Below are 26,333 nucleotides of genomic sequence, written 5' to 3' on the forward strand. Positions count from 1 at the left end.
TTTCCCTTTGGCAATCTATACCTCAGTAAGTTCCTTCACAAACACACCAAACAAAACACAAAACAAATGAATTTTACAGTTTAAGTAAAGCAAAGCCATGTCCTCTTGTGCATAAAGTGTGAAGTTTACTCTGTTCAATTCAATCCAGTTCAGCTTTATTTATAAAGAGCCAATTACAACATAGTCATTTCTAGACACTTTTACAGAAAAAAATCCAACAGATCCACATGAGCAAGCATAAGCGAGTGTGGAGAGGAAAAACCCCCATTTAAGAGGAAGAAACCTTTGCAGAGCCAGGCTCAGAGGTGGCAGCTTTCTGCTATTCCGGTCGGGGTGAGGGGACAGAAAGAGAAAGAAAGGTACATTTCTTGTCTCTTCATACATTTCATATTTCAACACAGAGTACATAGGCTACAAGAGAAAGAATGGTCAACAGCACGTAGTTAACAAACACCACATAAAAGAAACCAGAGAATTATGTATTAACACACATCAAACACAATTTCCTTCACAGCAAGAAATAAAATCTGCTTGACTTGCAGAGTTCCTGTATTTTAAAGTCGGTTTGGCAACAGAAACATTTACTAGAATCTGGCATGTGAAATTTAACAACACAGCTTTTTCAACTAAAATATGAAATGAAAATCAATTTGCAAATCTGTGTTTTAATTAATTAAATTAAGCTTATCACTGCTCTTTTGTCTGTTTCCATTCTGGTGCCGTTGGTGAAAACAGTGATCCATCTTCCTTTATTATACATCACACCTTGCTCTTATAGTTTTGTCTTTGGAAAGTCTTGATTATCCTTCAGACGGTGTCTAAAAAAAGACACATTTGCAGAAATAAATAGGCCTTCAGTGTAAAACCGTCTGCTCTCTGCGGTATAAAACTGTCGGCTGACTTTAAGTCGGTTAGAAAATCGTCAAATGAATTGAAAGTTTCGAATGTATGGCATGAACTGAAACGGCGCTGACATACATCGAAAGAACACACACATGCACACACACACACACACACACACACACACACACACACACATAGAGGGTATCGCAGTCATGGCTCTCAGAGGAGCCTTTAACCCTAATTCTTTCCTTGGCCTATTTCTGCCCTCGGAAAGGGAACAGCTAAGCACTGCACCATTACTGGAACGCGCATGCTTTCAGTCTCTGCTGGTAAAAATAAGTATGTTACACATATCACACACACACACACACGCACACACTTGTGCAACATCGTTACAGTTCTTTTGATTATTATATGTGCATGTTTCAAGATATAACAGCTCCTTGTGCAGCGTGCATGACATACAATGCTTACTGGAGCCCATTACTGGCCAGTTGTAATTAAAATTCACTATGTGCTACTTGGCTGTAGGGGACAATTTGTCAGCAGCACACTGATCTGACAGCACTTTAATCCATTTGGGGACAGGCTAGGGAATTCATTTATGTGGCATACAAGAAGAAAAAAATGACTGAGCAAAAAAAAAAAAAAAAAAACTAACCTATGAACTCTTTAGTCTAACTTTGAAGGAGAGGGAGTCTCTGCGATGATGTTCAGGACTGGACTTTATTTTGGCGCCTGGGGGTCATATCGGTTCCTCGTGCGCATGCCCTTATCTGGCTGCTGCTGTTTGTTTTGAGTCTTAATTCAGTCACCAGGCTTCCTATGATGGACTGCTCTGGACCAAAAAAGAGGGAAAAAAGAGCATACATATTTATGTGTCTTTTATGTTTCTACTTCAGAGGAGTTTGTGAAAGCCACTCTTGCTTTGAAGAAAAAGTCTCAACTTTTGTGTTTTTCAGCACTCATAAAGTATATTTTTTGAGGGTTGATGCGATTCACCAGCATTTTTTGGAGTGGCCAAAAAGAGTCCTCATTAGTAGAAATTGAAGTTTAAAAGTAAGCCTCCGGTTTTATGGGAAGAGAAGACTTTTTTTTTTCTTTTTTTTTTTTTTCATGAAGAATATCCAGTTGGGGTGGAGTAGCAAGAAGCCGAGCATTTTTCAATACAATGCAGTTTCACTTAAAAATGATACAGTAGAGAAGCAGGTTCGTGATTCGTCCATCTTCCCTACTGCTTCACTCAACCTCGGGCCTGATTTACAAAGATCCTACATGAACTGTTTTAAAATTGCACAGCTATGCAAATAGACTGTGCTTTGAGTTTGTGTGCGTTTGGATGGCGATCGACTAAGAATAACAACGCAAGTGGCATCATGGGCAAACAGGAGCATTTGTTTACATGAGAAGGATCAGCAGAAAACTGGATCACCTCCACGTTCGCTCTGAGATGGGATTTCACCTCCTTTTTAAACGCTCTATAAACAGACGCAATGATAATACAAACGTTTCTAGATGTAGCAAATCACACGTGCAGTTTCACCTTAAACTCGAACTAAGGATTCTTTCAGATGTCGCTGTGCTAAGAGCCATTTGTTTTAATCCAGATGCTCAGTGGAGAAACAATATGTCTGCTCTGCTTCGTCAGGCCCGACTCCTACCTGCTCCCTCCGTCTGCCTCCCCACTTACTCCATCTCTCTTTCCACACCTTGATTGCTCCTTGTATTTTATTACACCCTGGCACCGGCGATCAATAAGACGCTCTCATTTTATTATGTCATTTGATCTAGTCGCCCGCGGTGCTGGGCGACACCTGATCACACGGTATGATGGAGCTGTATTGATCCTGCCGCGTGATTTACATTAGAGCTGCCGCACTGGCACGGCACCGGCGCTGGTTGATGGTGGAAAATTTACGACACCTGGGCGAGGCATGCCGGAGAGTGGCAGGGGAGGAGGAGGAGGAGGAGGAGGAGGAGGAGGACGAGGAGGAGGAGGAGGAGGAGGAGGAGGAGCATTGGTCTCGCTCAAAGACTGTTAGCACCGGGAGGACGGTGTCTAGAAGTGTCCTGTAAGGAAATGAGTGGAAGATGAATCAATATCTAGCTGACTTGCATTCTGATTACTTCTTCAAAACTTTGCTGAAGCATTCAGACACATTTTTATTACATTTCAATTCAACAATATATTTCAGACTGTTTTTGTGCTGTGGAAGGAAACAGGAAGTAAACGTTTACTTCCTGTTTCCTTCCGCAGCACAAAAACAGTCTGAAATGAGAAAGTGGCAGCTATTCTTGCTGTGAACTGTGTGAATTCTCTGTATCGTCCCTAACAGCGTCGTGTGTGTGTTTCTGCAGGATCGTGTGTGAGATGGACCCCGCTCCGGCAGAGAGCCGGCCCGGCCCGGTCCAGCTGTGCGTCGGAGAGTGCAGACCTGAACTGAGGGCTCGTTCCACACAACACTACTCCTTCGTGGTACGACAGCACAAAAAAAAAAAAAAAAAAAACACACACACACCACATTGTTTTCACATATCTGATAGTTAACCTTTTTTTAAAGTGTGCGTGTTGTCATTGACATGAGCCAAAACAAAGAGCTGCGTAACAGAGTAAATATACAGTTTTGCGAAAAAGTAATTTGTTTTTGCAAATTAATTGTTTTTGTTCCACAGGCAGATGATGATGTGGGACTTGCCATACATAAAAGCAGTTTAATTAAGCGGCTCTGTGCGTGCTTAGTTTTTATTTTAGATGTAACATTTCACCGTTGACACCGCAGTGTTTTCTGCAAATCCTCATTAAGGATCTCTGCAGGTCTCTGCTTGCAGATGAGGTTTGTTGTTATTTTCCATTACCGCAAAGGTGACATAAAATTACCTTACATAGTAAATTCACTTAATAGCGTATATCTTGGTTTGTGGCGTTTGGAATCAATGTTTTTGTTTTCGCTTAACAGGTGAGTTTAGATGCCCTATTCCAGCATAATTCAGTTGGTGGCATAAAAATAACACATTTTTCACAAGTATTCTCGCAGCATTTTTTCGTTTGTATCGTTAAAATTGAGAAGTAAGAGGATAAAAATAGTCGATCAAATGTAACTGTGAGGTGTGAAGGGAGAGCGGTAGTGGAAGAACAATGAATGAACAAACAGCTCGCGGTAGCGGAGTTAATAATTAACTATTCCCCATCCTCACACGTTTACGTACACATTTCCTCGTCACTGTCATCTCCCGGATACCCAACCTGCACAGCTAACTTTCTCATTTGCACATTGTCGCACCTTCACAATTAGTGCTCCCTTAACAATTAACAGCAGTCAGTAATTACTGCTGCTTTCGTTTTACTTGCTTCACCCTGCATCCTGGAAGTCGCACGCTGCTGTCAGTGTGGTATTTTGGCTCCGTGGCGCATCCTTGGGGTTTTTTTTTTTTTTTTCTTGCCAGTGATACGGCTTCTACCCAGGCAGACATGCAGTACAACTCCTTGGAGATTACTTCAGAGAGCCTAGGACTGGCACCACTTGAAATTCTCCAGCATTGCAAACCACCTAAATGGAGAATCACAGCAGTGTTTGTCAGTTTTTTTCCTCGAAAAAAAAAACACACTACTTAAGTGGCCGTGCAGGCACAGGGGCAATGTAGATGACAGTGTGCATGTAGTTGTTCCTAAATTGTTGTTTTTTGTTTGTGCAGAAGGCTTTGTGCGATTACCCTGGGTTCCTGTGTGTGTGTGTTTGTGCACTATTACGTGTGTGTTCCACTGTATGATGGGCTGTCTACTTGGATATTTCTCCATCTGCCTGCATGACCGCAACCTAGCCGACTGCTGCTGTAAACACTAGTTATTTTCAGGCTATCTTTAAAATGCTTCACTCAGACACAACCTAGCAGTGAGCGGTGGAAGGCTCTCTTAGGGACTCTCGGAGCTCCTGGTTTTTTTCTTCTTCTTCTTCTTTTTTTTGTTTTAACCACTGGCAGTGCACTCCGCCGCCGTATGAATAGCTGTAATTTGCCAAAGACATGCAATAATACGTAGAGTTTTCAAGCTCCACTGCAGAAGTGCATCAATGTTTACTGTAGACAATATCAATTTGTGAAGTCCCGTCGATCTCTTGCATTGTCCTTTCTCCCTGTTCCAAATTGCGATCACTATGTTTCTTAACCTCTCTCTCTCTGTCGCTCTGCATCTGTCTGCGATTTCAGACTCCAACAGTCACGGGCCTGTCACCCAGCAGAGGTCCAGAGTCTGGAGGCACCAAAGTAACCATCATGGGAGAAAACCTTGGCGCGGGCAGCAGTGTCAACGTTCAGTTTGGAAACCAGACGTGCGAGTTCTTCGGGTGAGATTTTCCTCCCGCGCCCGTTTATACTGCCGATGTGCTGTTAGAGGCACAAAATGTTTAATTTGCCGAAACACACAGCACGATCAGGCGCCTGCCTCACACAGATTATTCACAAATGCAATGGGCTGGAAACATGAGTTGTTCGTATTCACTGCAGTGCAAATGAAAGACACATTTGAATTTCACAGTTTGCAGTTTCTACGTTACAGCATGAGGCTGATATTAGGAAGTAAAATTCACCCACTCTCAATGCCTCAAAATCATCAGAGACATCTCATATTCCATTCTTGTTTTCTGTTATGCTTCAACTTTCCCTGCTATCTTTGTGTATCAAACATTTTTTTTTTTTCATTTTGTTTTCTTTTGTTTTTTGCATTTTAGCAACATTTCCATTTAATCCTTTAATACACAGTGATGGCACAGCAATGGTTTCAGTCAGTTTCTTTATTTTCTTTGGCGCTTCTGTGTGCATCACTGTCAGAAAATATTATCAATGTGGCGTGCAGCGGGCAAAATATGTGACTTATTCCCATTAAACATGCTGCTACATTTTATGACTTTCGCGTATTTTTTCCCCTTGATGTTATTGAGAACTCCCTCAAGGGAAAACCGCTCTTCCTCGCTCTGTCAGAAACTTCTGTAAATCTTAATAAGGTTTTGATGACCTACTACATTAAACCTTGTAATAATAGCTTCAAGAAAAACCTTTCTTCTTTTCCATCTAGTCCCATCCTTGCCATTCTCTTTCCATCAATCTCGTTATCTGCTCGAACCCCCCCCTGATTTTCATTCGCTCGCTATCGCTGTTTGCTTCCATCTCTCTCCGCTCATCCTTCCCTCCATCTCTCGGTTGCTCCCACATGCCCTCTTTTTTGCTTTCCACTCCTGGAGGCACCTATTTTAAGCCCTGCCACAGTAGTCGTACTGTAATATTGTAAGGTTGTGGAGTCAAGCCAACATTAATGAGATATGAGGCTAATTACTGGTTTGTGCTTCTCGCCGTATTCCTGGCATTAGAGGAGGAAAAAGTCTGGGTGGGAGGTATCTAACTACACGCTCCCCCCCTGCTAATGAATTGGGAAAAATTCAGGAGGTGTGCCGGCAGGTCATGGAGTCTTGTAGAGGGAGACAAAGCATGCTGTTTGAGCACATACAAATGGCGGCGGTGCTGCAGGTGTGTTAGTTTTGACGCACCTGTCTTTAAGCTGTGTTTCGAGTCGGATAATTACTAAACAGGAGTTGTAGAACAAATAGTATAATGTATTCTGTTGCTGTAGGAGGTGTTTCTGCTCATGTAAAATTCTATTTAATTGTTCAGATATTACAGGAGCTGATTAGTTAATGAAAATAAAACCATCTGGGATTTGAAAGGGCATTTTTAGTTTGATTTTCTAAAACATGCCTTTTTTCATTTAATAAATAAATCATTAAAGCCAGTTATCTTCCAGTTCCAACTTTGGCAGTTTCTCTGAGAACTCTTCAAACTGCCAAAACATGCTCTGAACATGTGTCAGAGTGTCCTTGGGCAAGACGCTCAACTCCAGGTTGCCCTTGTGGTATACAACCGCTTTACATAGCGGTCTGTGAATAATTGTATGGAAATCGGCGAGCGTAACCGATCGTGTGAAACATGTTGAGACTGCTAAAATCGCATAATGCTTGATATAAGTGAGATCCGTCTCCTGCTAACCTTTACTGTTTGTATTCCTTCTGTTGCAGACGAACCATGACGGAGATCGTGTGCTACTCCGCCCCTTCTCTCTCCGGGGTCGGCCCGGTTCAGATCAGCGTCAGCGTGGATCGCGCCCAAATCAGGGAGAGCCTCACCTTTGAATACATAGAGGATCCAACCGTCCAACGCATCGAACCCGACTGGAGCATCGCGAGGTAAACCCAGACAGAATGTACAGAACAAAGACGGTGCACGTAGCTTCTCCAGCCACATGCTCAGCTTGTGACACTCAGGCAGAGATTCTCCCCCCCCCAAAAGCTTTGGAGCCAGTCAGTCCGGGGCAGGAACAATAAGCGGGCATGAATCAATATTGCACTTTCAATTACAGTTTGGTTCTCTTCTAATTAGTCTGGATCTGATAGAACAGCTACAGCTCGCAGATTGGACAGAATGGGCACTATTGAGACCCAGATCCTCCTATCGAATGCAGTGTTGATCCATCTGTTGAATGTTGTTGGCAGATAGATACACATACAGTATGTACTTCTAATTAAAAAGAGGAAAGGGATGAGGATGAAATAGCGGCTTACTGGAACAATGTGCTATCAGAGGTGTGAGTCCACAGCAGATGGCATGAGCTTAGGGAAAGCGTGGATGGTGCACTGCAGCAGAAGCACCATGGCACAAAGGGAAGAAATGAAGGGGGACATGGAAAGGACAAGACTTCATGTCATTTTCATTTGCTTTGCGTCTTTGGACACACGTACTGCCGAGAGAAAGAGGCAGATAACGAGCATAGAGCAGTAAGCGGTCAGTGTATGTATCACCAGGCATGTCATTTATTGAGCTGCTCAGACTTTGTGGAGCTGATTTAGTTGTTTTAAAATGACTTGCTCTCTATAGCGTTACAGATAGGTTAACATAATGTAGGAGGATGCACACAACTTCCTGAGCAAATCCAAGATTTTCATTCATGCTGCACCAAACATAATCAAAGACGCTAGCCGGTTGTAGCATTCTCTCCATTTCTTTTGTTGCCTTTGTGCTTTGTGCATGAGCTCATTATTATCAGTTTTTCTGAGGCTCATGATTTCTTTTTGCATTTTAATATGCTTTAGCTTTAGTCTTCCTAAATCTCCAACAGTTGACTGTATCTTGAAAATTTTGATAAGAATCCTTAATCATTCAACTCTATGTAGGCTGTTACTTCCAAAAATGATTCTTGAAAGAAGAATGAGGTCAGATTGATCGTGGATATTTTTAAGACGTTCATTAGAGTTGGAATGTTTAGTTAAGAGCTGCCTTTGTCTTTTCACTTGTCAGACAAGATAGAAGCATATCACCAAAGACACTGATCACTTAAACTAATCAAATAAAATGTTTCTTTGTTTTTTTTCAGTGGTCACACCCCTCTGATGGTCACAGGAACCAATCTGGATGTGGTTCAGGAGCCCAGGATTCGAGTGAAATACGCCGGCCGAGAGTCTGTCAATGTAAGAAGCACCATCCGATTAAACAAGCGCTATGTCTGTGCCCAAGAAAATCCTAAGTACAGCTTCTACTCTACATATTGGGAGAATATTGTACACAAGGTGCAGTTTGGCGCTCGTAACGCTGCTATACAAGCAAGCTAAGTGATGTTTTGCCTGGGAAGAAAGTGGTATTTCCTAACAGCCCCTCCAGCTCTGTATGCTTCTCTGACTTCTTCTTGAACCCACTTCTCTCAGCCAATGAGCATGTGCAAAATACAGCTTGCACAGAGAGTGAGCTGCATGTTGCATTTAATGAAGAGTTTACTCTAAATTTTCCTCACATCCCAAATCCCAAGTCTGCATTTTACTTACACAAGTCCCCCGACTGCTGAACAACATTTTCACTTGTTTGAGGTAAGAAGAGATTTCCAAACTAAATGCACACAATTCTGCACTAATGGAGCCAGCCAGAGGACTGCTGAAGTTGAGGCGGAGTTTTCAGTGGGTCAGTGGGGAGATTGTTGGAGGTGTGCATGATCGGGGGCAAGGAGACTCCTAATGGCTTTCAATGGAAGATTAACTGCATTCAGAAGTCTTTGGTCAGCATAAAGGGCCCTTGTATAATCAAAGTCTTGGCTGCAGGAAATCGTTACAAATTACATTTGAGCCCCTGTCCTGGGGGTCCTTGTTTAATTAAGAGGATGGGATTTCCTCTCCATGGTCTGGGCTAAGGTGGGGTAGGCAGACAAATGGACTACAAGGGAGTATGAAGGATAAAGAGTGAGGAGGATAGAAATTAAATTAAGTAAAGAAACTGCAGAGTGCCCAGTATTGTTGTATCTAGTTAAACAAACACAGCATCTTGAATCTCGGTGCTCATTCAGTGCAGGCCACACTCACATGGCAGAGTTCGTACATCAACTGCACATACACATAAAAGGGTTTATCTCAAGCTGTGGAAACATAGTTACAGGTTGAGGAAAAATGGTTTGGAAAAAAGAGGAACGGATGCAAGTAGGAGTAGAACAGAGAACATGTGTCTGGATGGGAAGGAGGATTGTTTAACAGTGAAGATGCAAGGAGCAGAGGGAGCACAGAAACAGGACTTAACCCTACAAAGCAGTGGAAAATGTAAAAGAGATTAAAGAGACGGTGCAGGCTTTGTGGACTGGGTGGAGATGAGAAGAGGAAGTGAAGAGCTTTCTTGGAAGCAAGGAGGGAAGACGTACAGGTGACTGGTGTGAGGAAGGAGGCTACAGGAAACACCGAGTACTGGAAGGAGACGATCCACCGAGGCAAAACCTTATGGGAAAATACCTAAAGAAAAAGACACGTCTTCGCAAGAGCACTAAAAATGGAGAATCATGTGGGACGGCACGTGCTAGAATCAATCTCACACATTCCACTGACTGCATACATTCATTCACCTAAATGTGATGCATCTTTTATAGAATAGGCTACTACACGTCCGTGCAAACACACGCAAAACCATACTGGAAGTCACAACTCACATGCAGAATTAGAACACAGATTTGTCCCAACATGCCTCCTCCCTCTCGGCCTTTCCAACTTCCTGTCCCTGACAGTAGTAATCTAAAATTGGCCTTAAGTGTCTGTCTTGCTCAGTGAATGTTTCTCTAACGAAAAAAAAAACATGGCTGCGCCGGGGGGATTTCGTGCTGCTGTGTTTCCCCATGCGAGAGCGCGTTTTCCGTAAAAGACCATAGTGAGTTATAAAAGTAGTAATTACAAATAAAATACATATCTGCTCAGCTTTACGTTCAAAGAAGAGAAGGGGGGGAAAATGACGAATGAGAGAACGAGAGGCCTGGTGAAATAGGATTTGGCTGGTATGTGGGTGCCGTGTCGTCTGATTTTTCAGCTTCTCAAGCTTTGAAAGAGAATTGTCTATTTCCAGCCAGCCCGGTTTTATACTCTTTACCTGGAGCCTTGCAAAAGAAGACTCTTTCCATCTTGATTGCCGTGACAGTCGCGAAGAATGAATTTCTATTAAATGCTAAGGTTACAATTACCCATCCTTCATCTCACCCTTGCCCCCTCTATCCGTTTGCCTTTTTGTCACAAGAGGAAGGCAAACAGCATGGCAGCCTATAGCAATAAGAACTGCTGTCTATCAGCGAGGCTTCAAATGATCACCTGTCTCCCACTAAATTGCTTCTCTTCACTCCCTCCCTTGTGTCACCTGCATAGATTTACAAAGAAACTGGGAGAAAAGAAGACGAAAAAAGACAATTTTCTTTGTGAAATGCTCTGTATCTGTCACAGGATTCACAATTGAAACATTTATCGTGATCTTGATTAAAGCTAAATGGGTTATTTTCCATCTCTGGAACATTTCCCTGTCCCAGAAAAAAGCTTTATCCGCCACATTTGCCACACTTAAGATGCCTGGACCGAGCGTCGGTCTCGGCACATCAGATGCATTTGCAGCCGCTGCTCCTGATAGCAATGAGTGTATCTATCACTTAAAGCAATCACGCTGTCTGATCAGAATGGAGCGATGCCTATCACTGCAACAAACACCGACAATGGACACTGAAATTGCAAGGTTTTGCATTCTTAGCTACATAAATGTGTCTTGTCTCAGTGCGATGGCTGCTTCGTCGATTGGTCACGAAACGTCGTGTGTTCCTCAATCTGAGAGACAGTTCTCCAAACACATGTCCACATTAATGCATTTAGAGCAGCTTTTCAGTCTTCATAGCTTTATCCAGCAGATTGCTGTTTTTGCTCATGAGAACAAGGGTCACTGTTTTCAGTTCAGTTTGATCATGGTCAGTATTTTCTCCCTATGATGTGTTGCAACTAAAAATACTACAAAATATGTGACCTTGTCCTTTTATATTCACTGTCCAACTCTGAAATCCTCTTTTATATAGTGTTTCTCTTTACGCTCATGTAGGAAAACCAGGTTTGTGCAGGAAACAGGCATTTTTTTTCCCCCTTAATTTGCCATGATACTGCTGCTACTTTGCGAGCAATAACAGAAGTGACATCCAGTGATTAAATTATAGTTGTTACTTTTGTTGAAATGTTAAAGTTAGTGGTTTTCATTTCATTTTTCGACTCTGCTGGGTCATCAGAATGCAGAATAGACCCTGCGGCGGGCCGATTTTGACACCCTCGCATTAGAGTGTCTGGGGTGATCTGTATTTGAAGGATCCCGCCTATACGCTGAAATGGAAGGTCTGCAAGAAGGTAATGAGAGAAGATATGGTGAATGGTGAATGAACTGGAGATGGAGGTTTTCACTGAGAATGAGAAGAGGGATTGAAAATAAGTACATAGTGACAGCTCCTGTTGGACTCCGTGGTGGTAAAGTGAAGGAGATGCGGTTGAGTTGGTTCTGTTATGTATGTAGCTGGCGATGATAGCGACGTAACGAATAAGGATGCAGAGGGTGGAGCTGTCAGGGCAAGAAGAGGAAGCGCATTGAGGAAGTTCATGCAGGCAGTGAAAAGAGGACGATTGTGTGAGGAGGAAATATATAGGAGCACGGGGGTTTTTGGAAGAGGATGATCTGCCGTGACAAGACCTAACGGGAAAATGTCAAAAGAGGAACTCAACGCACGTGTCAGAGAAAAGCTGAACTCCAGGCTCTGTCTCCACGCTGGCTTGAATGGACGGATCAGTGCTGAAGTTAGACTTGCTGCCAGTTTTAACAGTTGGTTGTAACTGCAGGCAGAAAGGAAAATAGACTCGGTGTAGGAGTAACCAAGTATCGGAGCAACAGAAATGCCAGTGACGAGCTATCAAATTTTAGCCTCCAGATGACCTTTGACTCTGTGAACTCCTCACATTTTTTCCTACGCACATTCCCACCAACACCTTATCTTCTCTGGCGCTCGCTCTCTCCTTCACTCTCTCACCGCTACCCTGGCCAAAGACCTTTGAATGATTGAGTGGGCTGTAGCCGCACAGTAGATCATGGTAATGTATTCAGCCAGAGGGGCTGGAGTGTTACTGCCTTAAAACACCCTGGCTCTATTCAACGCTGGAGAAAAAAGACAGATGAGGCCAAGATTCCAATTATTTTCTCTTTCTGTTGACCTCAATTCACTTTATCAATGCACTACAATGTCTCGCTTTTTTCATCATATGGCCCGAAGGGATGGATGTACTGTTGTACACTTTCTATTTGGAAATATACATATTTTTTTTATTATTATTATTTTCAGATAGTGGAGATAGTAAAAAAAAAAATGCATTATATTGTTTGGAATACACTCGGCAGAATGCAATAACAACATTTTATAGGATTTTCGGGGATGTAGTTGCAGTAGTGGAAAACAACTTTGCAATTCTAGAGAATATATGAGGAATCAAGCAATCGTTATTAGCACCAAGTACACAAAATACTTGTGTTATAAAGCAAAACTCCTGCAGAAGTGTTGTAGTGTCTCGAAATACCAATATTTATCAGTAAGATGTGCCCCCATTTTCGTTATCTAATCCCACTATGGCCCATTTACCCATCACCATTTCCACACTCGTCGCTTTGGATTTACAGACACTGCCACATACCCTGGAAAAACATCCTACATGATCTCAGCTGTTTTCTACCCTGACAGGATTCAGAGAAGGAGCGGATTTATTTAAGGAGGGGGGGGACAGGAAGGGGGATAGAAAGCGAGGACATTGCATAGGAAAAAAAAAACTGCACAGTGTCCATCTCTGGCTGAGCAGATGGTAGTCGGAGCTTTAGTTGACTTGCAAATGCTTCGCTGTTTCAACGTGACAGTCACGAGGATACCGCTGAAGCATCTGGGTCTGTCTATATAACATGACACCCTGCCAACACTAAGAAAGCAGCCCGTATCAAACTTAAGCTGAACTCTCTCCTCTAATAAACATTTAATGCCCATATACTGATTAAAGAAACATGCTGTTTGCTTACTTTGTTTGTCCTGCTTGAGTGTCCTTCGCTGTGTGACGCTCGGATCACACGAACTCTGACACTAGATAGCAAGAGCAGGCAGGGCAGACGCATTATATTAGCAATATACCGTTCCACAAGTCATTCTATGAAATCCAAGCAACAGACAGGGTCACAGTTTGTGAGATACAAACAACCACACACTCACAAAAGCTGTACATTCATTTAGAGATGATTTGGAGGCACTTCTTTAAGGAAAAAGCATATAAAAAGGAAAACCTGGGGAAAAAAAGTTCCCACACACATAAAACATGCACAGTGTCAGAAGGAAGTCCTGCCATGCCGACGTATGTGATATGACGGCTGAAGCCAACCCCGGCTGGCATAAATCTGAAGTAGGGCAGGTTGATAATAGAGCAGCAAAAATGTATCCCAAATTTATAATTCTGACATTATCAACATGCATAATTTACATATTGCAAAATGCAACTGTTGTTTCCGACCACTGTGAATGTATGCTCTGTAAAATCTAAACGAAAACATGTTAATTAAGATTTTATTAAAAGTGCAATGAATCACAATACACAAAGATTTTGCAGTTAACTAATTAAAAAAAAAAGTAATTATTTCATATCCATTGGCCTAGGGGAAGAAGTCAGAATCAAGCAAAACTGTTCAGATTCTGAAAAGAACCTGGTAGAAACTGCAGATGTACATATGATGTGAAAGACACAATATTAAAGGTAACTTTAAAGATGTGTGCACCCACACAGCTGAATAGTAACACTGATCGTGATCATCTGTAGCTACCCGTGCCACCCGGCCGGGCGGCTGGCCGGGCTACGCTCCCCGGTGGGGAGACTGGAGGACGAACTGTGATCGCAGCAACAGATGGTGTGATTATTGTGACTGAGAGGCTGGAGGTGGAGAATCTGTCTGTTGCTCTGTGTTTACGTTTCTGAACTAGCTAGCCAGTAGCTATGAGCGATCTGCTCAGAGGCATAATACACGTAGACGTCTCGTTGAGTGTCAAGTCTGTGGAGGTAAGGGCTTCTCCTTCATCTTAAAGTAGAATTATTCGCTGAATTTTCAATCAAATCGTCACATTATTCATTCTGATACATTTTGAGCTTTCATAGATTTTATTTTTTGTTTGTTTTTCGGGGTAAAAGTGTTAAGTTGCAGCTTTCATTTTTCCCGAAGGTGGCTGACTTCAGTGGATGCTTAACTTGTCCTAAAGAAGCTGATGCTGCACATGCTGGGGAGAAGACTGGAGGAAGACCAAACTAAATATGGATGAGGGACACTGATGCTGGACGCCACGGCCGCAGCAAAAAACGTGCAATAAATGAGCAATAATAACACAATAGCCAAAGTCAAATAATGTCAGCGTTTGTAGATATGTAGATGGTTTTAATGAGCCAGATGTTGAAAATCAATATTAATCAAAATGTATACAATTTATCACATCACATCATATATCAAATGATTAATATTACAATAGCAATATTGATTTTAATAGTGATCATAAATTAAAATATAATAGCAATATTATTTAAAATAATGGCAATAATAATAGATATAATAATGAAACTATAATAATGATGATGATCATAATCATACAATGAAAATATCAATAACAATCAAGTACAATATAAATCCTTAAACCAGTTCTCTCAATAAAAACCTCAATCAACCTGAGTTCCTTTTTTTCTGTTTATATCTGTGTCCTCCTCATCTGACATTTACAAAAAACTTGAATAGGAGTTGAAAACCAATCGGTTTCTGATCCCTGTTATGATGAAACATCATTCCTCAATGTGCCGTGGAAGCGAGGGCCCCGTCTCCAAGATGGCCGCCACGCAGGCATGTTGGCTCCAATCCGCAGCAGCGTGAATGTGGCATCTACTTGTACGATGTCTGTGGATCTGCTCATGTGATCAAAATACAAAGCATATGGTAACCGTAGTCAAAACAACACAACCGGCTCTCATGCATAACAACCCGCCACGTCTCAGATGTACATCTGTTCAGGAGGTGTAGGTACCAGATCATCCAGGCTTCCAGATCTGTCTGGGATCCTGTGCTAAAACCATCTTATCGATTGTCAATGGACTAAAACCAACTTATTTTAGGAGCACTGGATTGTTAGTTTTGCTGCTTTGAGCGTGAGGGTGACACCCCCTGGTGAAACAGCCATAACAGTAAGACTGGTTAATACCCGACTGTCCGATTAAAAGACACTTTATGCATCGTTTAATTAGAAGGAGGGAGTGGCCTGATGATTCCCATTCAAATGAATTAGTTCAAAAGATTTTGTTTAAGACATGAAAAAAAGTGCAATACGTGCTCCTGGACAAGTCATATCACGAACTGCTGTGAGACTGGGCTGGTTTTTATATACGCGCTTATCTCCTCACGCTCATCGTGTCTGCTGCTGCTGCAGCTTGTAAAGCAGAAAACTCCAAAGAGAAGTGTCAAGACCAGGGAAACAGCTGCAAAGCTTTCAGAGCTTGTACGGTGGTAACATTCTGGCAAGCTGTATACGATGCTGAGACAGTTGTAATGTATAAATCATGTTCCTTTCACTCGTGTGCCTTGATTTTCTGTGAAGTGCTCATATAAAAGCCACGGATGGAGCTGAACTTTGCAGGAGGGGTGATGCTACTTTCTGTCAATTATATCTTCCACTGTTTGTCGGGGGGATAAAGACTGTTAATCTTATGCTGAGACTTTAGGTGTAACACATTATCTTTGAGTTGCGATTCAGACATCTACATGGCAAGAACACTCTCCAGTCCATATCCTGGAGTAAGTAAAGCTGCCCGTCACTCCGTCTGCCTTTTCAATCACACTCCTGTGACTCACCTTGCACCATGCTGGTGAAATCCAATCGGGGTAGTCTCCACAGAATGAGTTTGCATCGATCTGCCTGGCTTTCTCTGGAGTAGCAGACAACAGGTAGGAGGCGTGGTGCTCGCGAGCGTTCACCACCTTTGATGATATTTACCTCTAATTAAGTTTCTTCCCTCGAGAGAGAGCTGGGAGGGAGTGAGAGGAGATAAAAACCTTTCTGAGCAGAGTGCTGTGCACCAATCAATCCTCTCTCTCCGTCCCTCCAGAGCTGAGGCAGGGAGGATGGATGGAAGTCAGGTCTCTCATCTGGGCAAACTGAAGAGAAGTAATAAAAGAGCCAGAGCTCGGCCCCTACCCGAGGAGACAGGAGCGCAATGCCTCCATCCTTTGTGGTTGTTGTCCTCCAGTGTTTTTCAGTGAGGCAATAACAGCAATTTATTTTCAATTTTATAGCAGCTTCCACTCAAATAAAGATGGATGTAATGACAGAAAATAAATCCTTTTCTCTGAGAAGCATTTGGATTTTATATGCCAATTATCAGACCAGTGAGTTTACTGCAGGACTTATGTGGGTGTCAGTGTGTTTCAGTTAAGACTGCTTAGGTCATATCAGAAGAGTTCGCTGTGGATCCGCTTGAAATCGTATTCTGCAGCTAGAAGAAAGCTGTAGCTGTGCAATCTGTCTAACTTTATCCTGGACGCCTGAAGAACACTTCTTGTTTCATTTCAAGGCACTCGGGCTATCAGAGCATGATGTGTGGACTGCCTGGGTGCAACACATCTCCAGCTGAGTCACACAAGAAAAAGTGGACATTCACTCTAATATTTTTCTCGTGTGTGTGTCTGCTCCTTCTCCCCAGGTGTGTAAAGTACTCAACACCACCAGCATGAGCTGCTTTGCTCCTTCACTGATGGCAGAATACCATCCGGGGTTGGACACTGTAAAGCATGCGGACGAGTTCGGGTTCATCTTCAACAACGTGCAGGCGCTGCTGGTCTACAACAACACCAACCTGCTCTACTACCCAAACCCTTCCTTCGAGCCGCTCAGCACCACCGGCGTGCTGGAGCAGAAGCCGGGTTCCCCCATCATTCTCAAGGTACTCTCACACCGAGGCGTGCGCCGATCGAGCCCCAACGCACTAACGGGCTCATCAGAGAGTCCATCGCTCCGTATTAGCATCTGTTAATTGGTGCAATGTTTTTCTTTCATTATCCGGGGCGATCGAGGCCCCGCAAATGGGAGACGTTGAAATCATTGAGGGATATATTTTATTCTTTTGTCCTGACTGCCAGCTGTTCCCACTTACTGCTACCGTGAAATATATCGGCTCGTTTGATCTCAGTGTGGCATCATATTTGGTGGCAGGTGTGCCCAAACTGCAGGATCTAATTGACAGCATATTTAGGTCACATATTGGCTTTGTGTGTGTTTTTAGAAAAAAAAATGTCAGAATTTCTTTTCTTTTTTTCTTTTTTTCTTTTTTTTTCCTGTGTGTTTGAGTGACTGGGTTTATCTCTTAATTTCACACCCCTCTGTTCTCTGCTCGATGCCCACAGGGCAGAAACCTGGTTCCCCCAGCATCAGGAGGGGTGAAGCTTAACTACACGGTACTGATCGGAGAGACTCCCTGCTCCGTTACCGTGTCCGAGAGCCAGCTGCTGTGTGAGCCACCCAACCTTACCGGACAATACAAAGTCATGGTCAGTACCCGTCTGCCCCTGTTTGTTTATTTGTTCATGTCCGTCTCCCAAACTTTTTCACACACTCACTCTACACTGTTTGTTATTTTTCGCTCCCTTTTTAATAGTCGGCCTCTAAAGTATTTGTGCTCTCATCATTGTTCGCTCTGCTAAAGAAAAGGTGTCAAAAGAAGAGCAGCATAAGCGTAGTAGTGCTGTCAACGGGTTCAACCGGTATCCACTGCAATTATTTTTAGTTGCCTGTTCATTTATTGAGTGCAAGACCCAGACAGTTTTTCTCTCTCGATGTCAGCAGCCACTCAGTATCAGCTTCAGCACGCTGTGATTTCAGAAGCGGGAATTTGTGAATTAGGGACCTGTGATAACCATCTGATCCTTCAATCCATCCACTCAGTCATCTTCTTAGTCCAAGTGAGGGTTTTCAGGGAACTGGACCAATCCTAACTATCTGTCTACATCTTCACCAGAGTCACCAGTTTAGAGCTAAATCCTGAGAAGAGTTATGCTTAGTTGATTCCGGTTGATTAAAGATTGATTGTGATGTTGCGTCTTTCTGCAGGTTCAAGTGGGCGGCCTCCACGTCTCTCCGGGTGCAGTTCACATTATGTCCGACAGCCTGCTGACCCTCCCAGCCATCGTCAGCATCGCGGCGGGCGGAGGTCTCCTCCTCATCATCGTCATCCTCGTCCTGATTGCCTACAAGCGAAAGTCTCGCGAAAACGACCTCACCCTCAAGCGCCTGCAGATGCAAATGGACAACCTTGAGTCTCGAGTGGCCCTAGAGTGCAAAGAAGGTTAGCGTTGCAGAGTCTTTACTCAGGCCAAGTGCAGTACAGTGCAGCTCCTTTCTGCTAAATTGCATACTGTAGAGTGAAGGTGATTATGGGTCTACTTTGCCTGAAATATGTGTTTAGAGCCAGTAATTTTCAGCTCTGTTCCATCACTCATGTGACTGAATCGTGAGCCAGTGAATGGATTTCACTTAAACAGACCTTAATCGCATAACAAGCATCCATGCATATTTGTGCATATCGTACAGCAAGTTTACTGGTGGTCTCTGCGCTGCAAATGATGCAGAAAGTATTTCTACAAATCTGGGTCGGCGAGTCATATCATGTATTCATCACAGCAGATTCAGCCAGTTAGCTGCAATGAGACCCTTGTTGTCTTTTCATAAATTCATACGGTTCTTTCTGCTCGCTTGTTTTCATGCCGGATGCAGGTTTTCACTCGACTGAAAGCATAAACAAAGTTCCTTATTGGAATAATCCCAACAGACACCTTACAATCTAGTCACATCTTAAAATGTCAGAATAATTCTGCGGTTATCTTTTGTTTTGTTTTTTTTCTCAGTTTGTGTTTTCCTTCCATCGGTAAGCTTGTAGATATTCATCTGCGTGGATTTTTTTTTTTTTTCCCAGTGGTAGCTAGTGATGCTTCTTCCTCCCTTGTGGCTCGCGCTAAAGAGAGGTCACGGTAGTTGACCTGACCTTTTACCTTCCACTCAGACTGCTGGCCGCCCAAAGCCTCGGCATCCAGCTACCACTTCAAACAGCAGCCGTCTCTTCATCCCAGGATTCAGATCCACGTCAGTGCTGTCAAAAATAAAAGAAAAAAATGTTTCTGATTGGCTCTTGATGTCATCATCATGGTCATTACAGCCAATCACTGAGACGCAGAGGGCTGGTTTGTGTTTGACAGTGTTAGAGGGATTTCATCAGCCAGGGAGGACCCTATTACTTTCCCCTCCAGCCAGCCCTGATGGCTCTCCCAGCTTCATTATGCAGTAAAAAAAAATAAATAAAAATCATTCTGTTGCAGGGAAGAATGGTTAAATGACAGACAGATACAGACAGACAAGCAGGAGCAAACAGACTGAGTTGGCAAACCTGAGGAATCACACAGGCAGCCTTGGGAAAAGAGAAGATTAATGTTTTAACCATTAGCAGTGGCCTGGAGAGTACTGCCCCGCGGGGTGGATTTGGATGGGTACCTGGGTTTCTCCTTATGAGTATACACACTGTGAGTCGGTGTGTGTAAACCCTTCGCTCGCTGAGGGATGTTGGGCCAGGAGGTGAGGGTTAAGACTGGTTTGAGATGGCGGGGTTTTGAGGTGGGTGTTAGAGGACTGCTGCTGCTCCTGTGATAGGCTGCAGACGGGGAGCCTCCCGGAGGGCGTCGGAGCAGAGCAATGGAGCCGTGGGCCCGAACGAGAGCCGGTCTGGATGGAGCCAATTAACTAGTGCTCACCTGCAGCCTCACACTGAGATGACACACTCTTTGGGGCCTTTGCTACAGCCAATTTACCGGCCGGTAGATAAAAATGCGTGAGAGAAGGAGGTGTGTGTGTGTGTGTCTGAGTGGAAAAGAGAGAGAGAGAGAGAGACCTGATTTCTAAAAGAGAGATGTGAAAAATTGAGTTTTTCTGACAGGAGCACTATCTTGAGCTTCCTGTCATCTTCATCATGACGGCAGTAAACACCAGGAAGATAAGAAAGATTCACATATTCCGTCCCGGGGGATTGTAAAATGGTTTTATTTCTGTGATGCATTTCTCAAGTGCTCCCTCCAACCGGTCTTTTCCCTCCTCTCTCCAGCCTTTGCCGAGTTGCAGACTGACATCAATGAGCTGACAAGTGACCTCGACAGAGCTGGCATCCCCCACTTGGACTACAGGACGTATGCCATGAGGGTTCTTTTCCCTGGCATTGAGGATCATCCTGTCCTCAGAGAACTGGAGGTAACCGAATACAGACAGCAAGCGAGAGAGACAAAGCAAGGAGCGCTGGAAGGAAGACACATATCAGCACTATGTGCTTTAGAAAAGGGCAACAGAAAGGCACACTGAGGTTAAAAGGACAAACAGAAACCCAAAGATTGTGTCTTCCCTCACCGCTACCTCTGTAGGATCATTTCTATAAGCAGAAAATTACTCCCAGGACTAGGATACCAGTGTGTCACTTATCCTTTCTACACACAGACATATACACAGGGCCAATTTTCCCAGTCCATATACAAGCACACACACATAGTGTGTACAGCTCACATGCAAGCCCCCTCATGGAAAACAGGGTCCAGGCACATGGCTATTTCATTCACCAGTGGTTGCAGTATGAGAGGTAATGAAGTGAGTAATTCCCAATCCTCGGGAAGGACTGTGGGTTCCTCCACTCGGGGAAAAAAAGCTGACTGGTTAACACTTTTTGCTTCTCTTCATGGGATGGGAGTATTGCTGGGGAATGAGTTTGTTTAATGTGGAACGGAGGGAGTGGGCTCCGCTGGATGAGACTGTCAGGGATAAAGAGATTCATGGCGATAAAGGTAAACCTTTGTATTTGTAAATTGTGTTGTGATGGTGTGAGGGGGGATGCGACTGGTTCACCAGGTGGGGGCTGCCTAATGGGTTAGTGGTACGGATGAGTTAGGGGTGTCTAAACACGCACACACACACACACACACACACACACACACACACTGTGCTGGACCCACTGTGAACAAATCAGATATAACAGCTGCTTTTCAATATCATCCAGGCTCCAGTGTGACCGTATTGCACATTCTGATGGTTGGGTTTTGGAGCACGGGCTGTAGGTTGGACACCACTGAGATAAGCTGTACACTCGAGGTCAAAAGAAGAAACGTCCTTTAACTTCTGAGTCCACCAGCGTTCAGGAAGCTTCACTGTGTGAATGTTAGAGTTTTCAGTACGAAGCTTTAGCAGTGATGGGGAATCAAGCAAAGTTTGTTTTCTTACATGGATTGTCTTACTCTGAAAAGTTATTTGACATTTCGCTTGAAAGTGAAATGCCGGCTAACTCAGAATACAGTGCCTTTTAACGGACCACCGGTCAATAATTGATTAGGATCTTCTCAGTTACTCATCATGATTGGGAGCTTCTATCTGCCTGAAGTGAAACGTGAGTGAGGGCTTTTGGAGAAAATCTTTATTCTGTGGGAGACAAGGTCACAACAAAAGCAGGGGAGCGGCAAACCTTTCAGATAAACAGCTCGGTTTACTGTTATTCAAATTATTACCAGACAAATTAATGTCAGCAGGAACATGCTCACAGTTCCTCCTCGCTGTTCTCTCCAGGTGTCGGGTAATGGCCAGCAGAACGTGGAAAAGGCCCTGAAGTTGTTTGGGCAGCTCATCAACAACAAAGTGTTCCTGCTCACCTTCATCCGAACGCTGGAAATGCAGCGCTCCTTCTCCATGAGGGACCGCGGCAACGTGGCCTCACTTATCATGACCGCCCTGCAGGGGCGGCTGGAGTACGCCACCGATGTCCTTAAACACCTGCTGTCGGACCTGATCGACCGCAACCTGGAGAGCAAGAACCACCCCAAACTGCTGCTGCGCAGGTAACACACACACACACACACACACACACACACATACAATGCAGTGCCCATTTACTCTTCGCTTTATCCAACTGAGGGTCGCAGGGAACTGGAAGCGATCCCTGTTGACTGTGGGTGAAGACGGCACACACCTCGGACAGGTCCCCAGTCCATTGCAGAGCACACACGGACAAACACACACACTCACATTCACACCTAGGAGGAATTTTAGAGTGACCAGTTAATCTCGCATGCATGTTTTCTGACTGATGGGATTAAACCGCATGCATGCACAAGAACAACATGTCAGCTTGTTCACAGAAAAGCCCCCCCATCGGACCGGAGCCAGACCACTCACCACTGCACCGCTGTACAGGTGCTCTGTTCAATAAAAGCCGTTTAGAATAAGATCCTTGGGTGATTAAGTTCCTGGAGGGTTTTTCTATAGATCCGGCTGCTGGAGGAGGTTAGAGTATATATAGACAGATGGCTGATAATTGATTTACCGCTGTACGTTCGTCACCATTCATCTCATGGGTGGACGCATTGTGATTTTCTCGTGTTCCCACGCAGACGCTTTACACGTCGCGTCACGAGCGCGACGGCGCATCTGCAGTACGCTGAGATAAATGGCATGCACTATTCACATCAGCAGAAACATCTGAATTCCCAGCATAATTCCACATCCTCGCCAGCGCCGTGTCTCTTCCACTGCTCGCTCTTAATGCCAATGTCAGTCTCACTTATCCTCCAGGCTCGGGCTCCTTATAAAACATTCAAAAGTGGTTCAGCTTCTTTTTCTTTTTTTTTCCTTTCTGTGTATCCAGTGTACATTGTTTTCCTGGGGAGTTTGAATGATGTTCTAAAACTTTAAACACCTACTTAGTCCTCACTCAAGTGTCCTTGGATTTTTTTTTGGTCACTCTATAGCTGTGAGAGATGTGGCGCACGTGCGAAGCGCAGTCCTTCCTGAGAGCCCGACTGCTGCGTCGTGCACGAATTTCATTACGTTTACAAGACTAATAAGCGGAGACAGTGAGAGCTGGCAGCTGTTGTACTTTCAGACAACACCTTCATTCTGATGTTAATGCCCCTCTTAGTGTCTCCGTTTGAAAAAAATCTGCATTAATAGTCAGTAAATAAGCGCCGGACTGAACTGACCGGGCATATAGAGAAAGGAGTGAGGCTGGAGCAAGACAGCAAATGAACCTGGATTAAGCTGTTATTTCACATGACAGCAGGGCCCCACGTTACCTCCAAGTTTTCATTATCCAGTCCTATTAGGAGCACAGTGGTACGTAATCCTCGGGTCCTGCCGTTGCAGCCCACAGGGCTAAATATCCTATACTTTTTTTTTTGTTTTTTTTTACGTTTCACTTCCCGTTTTGTGAAGAATTTAAGGGATTATCGATTTGACATGGATCTTTGCCGTTGTTGTCTTTCTCATCGCCTATTTAACGAAAAGCCGACATTAAAGCCGAGCCAGCTGACTCACACATCTGTGACGATTGTCAAATTGAACATGTCTCTAAGCAGCGATTGTGTTTGTGCAAGGCATAGAGAGAAGCTGTTAGGCTGAGCTTTGTTCCGACTTTCCAATTCAGTTGTCTTTTCTATCAGCTTTTTTTTTTTTTTTTTTTTTTCAATCTGTTCTTTCCTCAAACAGGATCGTGAAATGCTTCTTGGTTTTTGGCTTTTTGTTTTTTAATCTCAATTATAATAAATTAGCATTCCCTAATAGATCCTTGCTCTTTTGTACAGCGTCTGAATGTGTGGCATCTGTAAGTGTTAATTCTGCATGTGTCATTGGAGCTGTCAGTTTTAATCCAGCGATTTTATTGCATTCACGGTAGTAGCAAAGATGTTTAATGCTGCTCCAAATGACATGTCGGTGAGCTTCCAGTGCCTGGACAAGTTTATATGACGCTATAGGTGAGCAACCATCCCGCGGAAAGGACCTCCAGGATCAACCCGCACACTTCCTTTTCTCATATATATTTCAGTGGGTTGAAAGTGCAACCCAAGACATGGTTGAGTTGTAGCAAAGTGCTGCGCTGCAGTCTCCGCTCAGCTGTCATCGAATACTTCTCTCTGGATGGGAACATGTCCACAAGCGAGTCTGCTCGACCTTTAAAGAGGAAAACCCGTAATCATGCAAGCGTTACAGCCGAAGATACAGAGTTCCTGCTGTACGGCCTTTCCAATTCCCTGGCGACTGCAATCACAGTTTCATTTTGGCGATCCACATTGTTGTTTATTAAGGATTACTGTGGTTTGTGCCATTTTCTTTTTCCACATTCTCCCCTTTGAAAGCACAAAGACGCAAAAACTAACGGAGTGCGAGACGGTAGTTTCTAAGCTCCCCAGCCTGCCTGTGGCACTCAGCCTCAAACCTTTTTGTTGCTAAGGATGTAAATCTTTTAAAAGGGTTGAAGTCAAATCCATTCTATATTTAAAGGAGAGTAAATTATTTTGTCAAACTTCCAGGCACCGTTGTTTCAAGCTGAAAAGAGAATTTATATTTATTCAGGGACTACTTTAAGCACAGTTTTGGTGCAGAAAAATAGAGGGTGAGCAAGTATAAAGAAATTAATTTTTTATGTTTATCACAGTGATGAAGCCTCACCAAAAGCAAGGCTGACGCTCATTCGTTTGGTTTGAGGAGCTCCGAATCAACAATGGCATCTGCAATATAAATATAATATAATAAATCATCAGAGATGTCAGTCACTGGCGAGCCAAGGCAAATATTGGCCTCGTTGTTGGTTTTAGTCCATTTCAGAAAACTTAACGTTCCCCTTCTGGGTTATTCCTTTAAGGCTTCGCGGTGAATAGCGCAGTCTTCACAAACAATCGTCAATCAGCGAAGTTAAAATGTCAAGCATAATAAAGGCATGAGTGAAAAATAACACCACGCCACGGGGAAATAAACAAGCAACAATAAAAAGCAGCAAGTTAGTAATTTAAAATGGGTTATGTCTGTTTTGAGCGCCCTGATAAAAGACGAAATGAAGGAGTGGTGATTGGTTCATTTCAGAGGTAAATTACATGATCGTCCTCAGTTCATCAGGGATCGTGTGGCTGATAAAACAGGACGCACTCCACTGATAGCACCTTTTGTTTGCACTGCCACCCGTTTCTCCTGTTTATCTGATCTCCAGTGTTGCTTGAATACAAAGTGAAAAGTTGTTGCAGTGGTTTTCTTTCGCAAACAGCCCATCGCATCAGCCTGTTAAAGAAGAAAACCTTGAAATGCTTTAAATAAATGACTGAGAAAAGTTACATACTTTGGAAATCATGTAGTTTGGACACAGTTCCTGAAAATGAACGATATAAATTTGACATACTGGCATGTTATGAAAATAAAGAGTGGATGTTGGAGATGGAGCAGTGAGACCGGCTAGTGACGGAGGAAGAGGAGAGGAAGCAGGCGACGGGGTGGGACGGGGACAGATGATCCCCCCCGGCCTCCCCTGAAGGGAGCACCTGAAATACACAGAGAAGTCAGATGTATTGAGGTTATTAGTGCCATAGCGTGTGTTTGTTCTGCAAGCGAGTGCCGCGCAGTACGTGCACATTTCATCGGAATGGCTGTACTCCCACTCCGCTAGCTAAACAAGTCTCTCCTAATTTAATGAGCACCTTTTTCTGCAATGAGTTTCTCTGAGAAGATGGAGACGCACGAAAGAGAGAGGCGGATTGGAAATGAAAGAGAGAGGTGCGATGAGGGCAAGAGAGATTCAGCATTCAAATTTATTGTTAATAAACTTAGATTTTAAGCTGATTCAATTGCAGTCCAAAATCCTTACTGTAGATGGATTCCCTAAAATTGGAATGCATCACTTTAAAGATACTGCATGTTAACTTGTTCATGGATTAACATTAACAACACGTTTTTCCAAGTCGCTCACTATCTCTGCCTCCAAAGTATCTTTTCATGTATTTCGCTCACATATTCGCTGTCTCTCACATGGGCAGATTATCTCCCGATACTCTGTTTTTTCCATTTGAGCATTTAATTACTGATGCACTATCTGCACTTCATTGGTAATGATAATAGATTAACTCGTATTATGCAGGCACTACATTCACACAAAGTCATATCTGTAGACATGATTGCATTTTTTTTTTTAAAGAAATTTGATTGTTTTATGATAAAAGACACGACATGGTGTGGTTTTTGTTTTTTCCTGGTGTGCAGGCTG

General features: G+C 43.5%; 1 protein-coding gene across 3 annotated transcripts in view; it reads left to right on the forward strand.

The window, feature by feature from the left end:
• plxna2 (plexin A2) overlaps positions 1–26,333 on the forward strand; it is a 226,627-nt gene that overhangs the window by 127,778 nt on the left and 72,516 nt on the right. For all 3 annotated transcript variants that reach the window (XM_030118346.1, XM_030118347.1, XM_030118348.1), the window contains exons 14-22: positions 3,202–3,319; positions 5,047–5,183; positions 6,906–7,073; positions 8,258–8,351; positions 16,944–17,183; positions 17,644–17,787; positions 18,347–18,581; positions 20,385–20,527; positions 21,881–22,149. In XM_030118346.1, the coding sequence (XP_029974206.1) occupies positions 3,202–3,319; positions 5,047–5,183; positions 6,906–7,073; positions 8,258–8,351; positions 16,944–17,183; positions 17,644–17,787; positions 18,347–18,581; positions 20,385–20,527; positions 21,881–22,149 (1,548 nt within the window). The remainder of the gene's footprint in view (positions 1–3,201; positions 3,320–5,046; positions 5,184–6,905; positions 7,074–8,257; positions 8,352–16,943; positions 17,184–17,643; positions 17,788–18,346; positions 18,582–20,384; positions 20,528–21,880; positions 22,150–26,333) is intronic.

Source organism: Salarias fasciatus, chromosome 20 (genome assembly GCF_902148845.1).
Source record: "Salarias fasciatus chromosome 20, fSalaFa1.1, whole genome shotgun sequence".
In the NCBI taxonomy this organism is placed as follows: domain Eukaryota; kingdom Metazoa; phylum Chordata; class Actinopteri; order Blenniiformes; family Blenniidae; genus Salarias; species Salarias fasciatus.